At 56.9% G+C, this 4,431-nt stretch overlaps 1 protein-coding gene across 2 annotated transcripts in view; it reads right to left on the bottom strand.

Moving 5' to 3' along the window:
• The window catches only part of SQSTM1 (sequestosome 1), a 6,988-nt gene extending 2,779 nt beyond the window's left edge, over nt 1-4,209 (bottom strand). Inside the window, exons 1-5 of one of the 2 annotated variants that reach the window (XM_014538559.1) lie at nt 3,301-4,209; nt 2,587-2,804; nt 2,356-2,497; nt 1,547-1,627; nt 18-232 (exon numbers count right to left, since the gene is read on the bottom strand). In XM_014538559.1, coding sequence (XP_014394045.1) covers nt 18-232; nt 1,547-1,627; nt 2,356-2,497; nt 2,587-2,804; nt 3,301-3,421 — 777 coding nt within the window. In that variant the 5' untranslated portion in view covers nt 3,422-4,209. The remainder of the gene's footprint in view (nt 1-17; nt 233-1,546; nt 1,628-2,355; nt 2,498-2,586; nt 2,805-3,300) is intronic. The other variant, XM_005864918.2, reaches the window with a different exon arrangement.
• Between the last annotated feature and the right edge of the window lie 222 nt (nt 4,210-4,431).

Here is a 4,431-nt window from a genome sequence, read left to right as displayed (position 1 = left end):
AAGCGGGAGGTGCTTGCCTCGGGCTGCACACCCGACTGCAGCGTGATCTTGTTCATTTGCTTCGCCAGAGCCTGTGCAGCTCCTTCCATGGCCCCGTCCGGTTTGCTGGAGTCAGAAGAGCAGCTTCCCGGCTGTGAGCTGCACCTCTCCTCCGCGCTGGAGCTGCCTGGGGAGACGGGGGTCAGGCGGCTTCTTTTCCCTCCATGTTCCACGTCGATATCCACCTCGATGCCTAGAGGCCAAGGAGGAGACAAAAACCCTAAGTCCTCAGAGGGCGCCTGCCGCTTACAAAGCATTCACATTCAGCCCCAAAGCGGGAGGGTTGGGATGCTGGCATCCACTCCAGACCCGGCCACATGCCAACACAGGACCAGCTCAGGTGGCAGCCACCAGCAAGAAGGCAAGTGGATGGTCATTTGTGACCTTCACGATCCCAAGGGCTGAACTCCCCAAATCCTGGCCCAAATCTTCCTGGCTTCTAGAAACTCACTGCACCTCTCTCTTCCTCCAGCATAAAAAAACATTAATTGACACCCAGGTCAGTTTCAGAGCCAGTAAGTCCAGAACGAGTCCGTTTCCCCCGCACCAGGCAGGACAGACCTGCACAGAGAGGGCCAGGACCTAGGAACCGGGGACCACGTGTGGCCAGAACGCCCCGCTGGTGCTGAGGCACAGGAGCTCCGTGCTGTTTGAGGGGCCGAGTGAGGTGAAAACCACGTGCACTCAGCACTGGCATTCTGCTTGGGCAGGTGCACAGCTCTGCAGGTTGGATGAGCTGGTGTGGCACCTGTGGTCATTCTTTCAGACCCTTCCTGCCACTGCAGTCACCAAGATGAGCGCTCATCTCATCTGAGGGCATGGGTCTGTGGTCATCTTGAACCAGAAGTCACCTTTAACCGATTCTCACTGCAGGAGGCCTAGCCCTGAGCACCCACCTGCAGACGAGCAGACAGACGCAGTGGGTGCTTTCAGAAGCCTCAGAGGCCACACCTGTCACACCCCTGGGGTCCATGCGGCAGTTCACTAACCCAGAGACCTGCTCTGAACCTGGCTTCACTCAGAGCCCCTTCCTCTTCCTCTCTTTCTCCCTGCTCCCAGCACCGGCATCAGCCTGCACTCGGGAAGCACCAGGAAAGCTTGGGGGTTGCAAAGAAGAGGGAGAAAAAGAGAAAAGGCATCTCAACTGACTACTCGCCCCAAGCCCTTGAGGAAATCCCAGGCTCGGGAGGAGGAAATGCAGGCTGTTCGCCCCCAAGGACAAGGCAGGCAGCCCTGCGACTGAGCTGGTCAGCCTCCCTCCTGGGACTGTTCTAAGACCCGGCTGGCTCTCCTGCACTCGGGGCAGCTCAAGAACCTGTCAGGGACTCCAACCTCGAGTGGCCTGTGGTGCAGCGCTTGGCAAAGGTTGCCTTGAGGCCACCAGGCCTTACTAGTCTCAAGGGTGTTCCCATCCCTCTGCAGTGTCTCAGCTGAAAGCTGCAAACAGCCACGCACACACTGAGCTACCATAGGCCCTGCTGGTACCAAAGGTCAGACAAACACTTACCCAGGGGGCTGAGGGCGGCTGCCACACTCTCCCCTACGTTCTTGAGGAAATTCACACTGGGATCCTCCGATGGACCAGAAGCTTTGATTTTTAAAATATAAAAATAACGATATGTTTAATTAATACATGTCTCAATGACCTTGATACCTATTGCAGTGCTGTCACCTTTTTCCTGCACGCTCTCCATCCCGGGGGCCTTTCCTGGCAGCCTGCGACCTTGTTCCCTCCCGCCCCTGCCCACCTCCTGGGCCCCTTCACCCCGCTTCATCTGTGACCCTGGTGATCGGAACCCCGAGAGGGGCTCAATACACACATTATAAAATACCAATCACATCCTAGATATGTTATTTTCTCAAAATCAAATATCTCCACCCTTGTCCCAAAGGATGAGGTGAATCAAAGGACACAGTAATAAAACCAGAATCCAAAAATCTAGAATGCAAGCTCTCTGTAGTTTCTAACTTTGTGACTGTGTTTATGAAGACTTGACCTAATTTGGCTCTGACTTTCCTGACAGCTAACAAGAGAACAGAACACATTACCGAGAAGGTGTGGAGGGTGCTAAGTGGGCGGGGCCCAGGCTGGGTTTAAGGCAGGTGAACTAGTGGCCGTGGACACTCAGGCCCGTCTCCCCATTTGTAAAGCGAAGAAAGTGCTCCCCCCTCTGCAGGGTTTGGTGAGGATGAAATAACCTCAGTGGCTGTGAGTCCAGCCCCGCACGGCACAGCAGGAACTGGGGACATGGGGAAGGCCCCCCAGCCTGCGGCCCTGTCACCTCACCCTGCAGAAGCCAGCAGACCAAGGCTCACCGGAGTTTGCTGTGGGGCTGGCCTGGGTGTCCCCCGCCCGAGGAGGACGTGGGCTCCAGTTCCCAGGTAGGCCCATCTCCCAGGCAGGCCACCCAAAGTGCCCGTGTTTCAGCTTCCGGAGCCAGCGGCTGTGAGGGAAGCCCTGAGGAGAGGAAACAGGGCAAGTGGCGCTGGGTCAGGAGGCTCCGGCCACCCTGCGCCCACCCTGGCCAGCAGGGAGGCCCGGCTCACCTCAAAGGGGCTGGGGAGGGCGAGCTTGCTGTGCTCCCTGTGCATGCCCTTCCCCTCGCAGCCGGCACACAGGTCGTAGTCAGGGCAGACACTGCACTTGTACCGGGTGCCCACCACTGGACCGTTGCAGCCATCGCAGATCACATTGGGGTGCACCATGTTGTGAGGTGCCTCCTGAGCACATGGGGGGCGGTGGTCCCGCCGGCACTCCTTCCTCTCTGCATGGAGGGCAGAGAGCCATGAGGTGGGTCCCACAAAGTGTCCCCTTGTCACTACCGTGGGCTGCAGCACTGTCAGCAGCCCCTGGTCCCGCTCTCCAGACACCGAGTCCATGTGGGATTCAGCTGCTCAAGTGACAGCAATAAAGTGACCTGAGAACCTGCCGGGGGGGTCCCAGCACCTGGGCCCGAGTGGCCCGCGTGGGAGAGAAGCAGCGGGGGCTGTGTCTGTACAGCTCTGGTCCTGCCCTTCGCTAAAATAAACCCCACAGCACCCCAAAAGCTGCTCCAGGCCACAGCACTTGGTCTGGGCACAATCAACAGTGAACCCAGAGATCTTCTGCCCCCACCCACTGTGGTGGACACGGACTCCTGCTCGGGCGAAGCACAGAGGGGACGGTGCCCTCTCCACAGCCCGCACCCTCCATGCTGGGGGTTTCTCCACAGCCCCAGGTGGCGGTTCTGCTTGGAGGCAGCACCCCAGGCGGCCCCTTACCTTTAATGTAAATACGGAAGAGGTCATCCTTCACGTATGCCATGGCCATCGTCAGCTCCTCGTCACTGGAAAAGGCAACCAAGTCCCCGTCCTCATCTAGATTGTTTAAAAGACAGCACATGAGCACCCAGGCTTCTCCCCTGCACACAACTGCTGTGAAGGGCTGAGGCCGGCGCTCCAGGAGCACCTTGGGGGCTATCCCTGAAGCCCACCAGTGTGAGGCAGGGGGAGCAGGACTGAGGCCAGACTGCTCATCCCGCTGGCGCTGCCGGGAAGGTACGGACTCCAACCTGGGCCTGGGGGCACGGAGGAGGCAGAGTACCGTGTGCACGGGCAGCAGCCATAGTGGCTACACACTGCTCTGCTTCCAGGCCAGCTGCCCCTTCACAAAGGGGCTGCCTTGGTCCACATCTGACCAGGCCCAGACCCATCATCAACTGTGGCTCCCCACCTGTGACCTGTTCCTGGAAAACCAAGCCCCTCCAAAGGCCGTGGGCCTCTCGGGGTTTAGGAGAGGAAATTAGGTGACTCCATCTGCTCACTTCCTTCCCCAATGAAGCTAAAACTATGGATTTGTTTGCAGTCTCCTTTTTAGATGTTGGCTCAACATGGTTTTAAAGCACCACCATGTAGGTCACAGCACACCGTACATCTGCAGGCTGGGCCAGCTGCGTGGGCCACCGGACAGCACCTACCGTAAGACTAGGGGCAGTGCCAAAAGGTGAAAACAACCCAAACATCCATCAGCTAGTGAACCAACAGATAAACAAATGTATGTCCATACAACTGAACATTACTCAGCCACCAAAAAAAGAACGAAGCAGACACATGCTCCAACACTGGTGTACCTGGGAAACATTATGCCAAGTTTTTAGAAGCCAGTTGTGAATATTTATATGAAATGTCCAGAATAGGGAAATCCATAGAAAAAAAGAGTGCATTCGTGGTTGCCTAGGGCTAGGATGGGAGGGTGGCCAAGGAAGAGGTCCTTTATAAGGCAGTGAGAAGATTCTAAAATTGTGATCATAGCTGCACAACCCTGTGAATATGCTAAAAATTATACACTTTAGCCCGGCCAGCGTGGCTCAGTGGTTGAGCGTGAACCTATGAACCAGGAGGTCAGGGCTCCAT

Source organism: Myotis brandtii, unplaced genomic scaffold (genome assembly GCF_000412655.1).
Source record: "Myotis brandtii unplaced genomic scaffold, ASM41265v1 scaffold193, whole genome shotgun sequence".
NCBI classification, from domain to species: Eukaryota; Metazoa; Chordata; class Mammalia; order Chiroptera; family Vespertilionidae; genus Myotis; species Myotis brandtii.
This window is presented reverse-complemented; position numbering and strand designations above follow the sequence as displayed.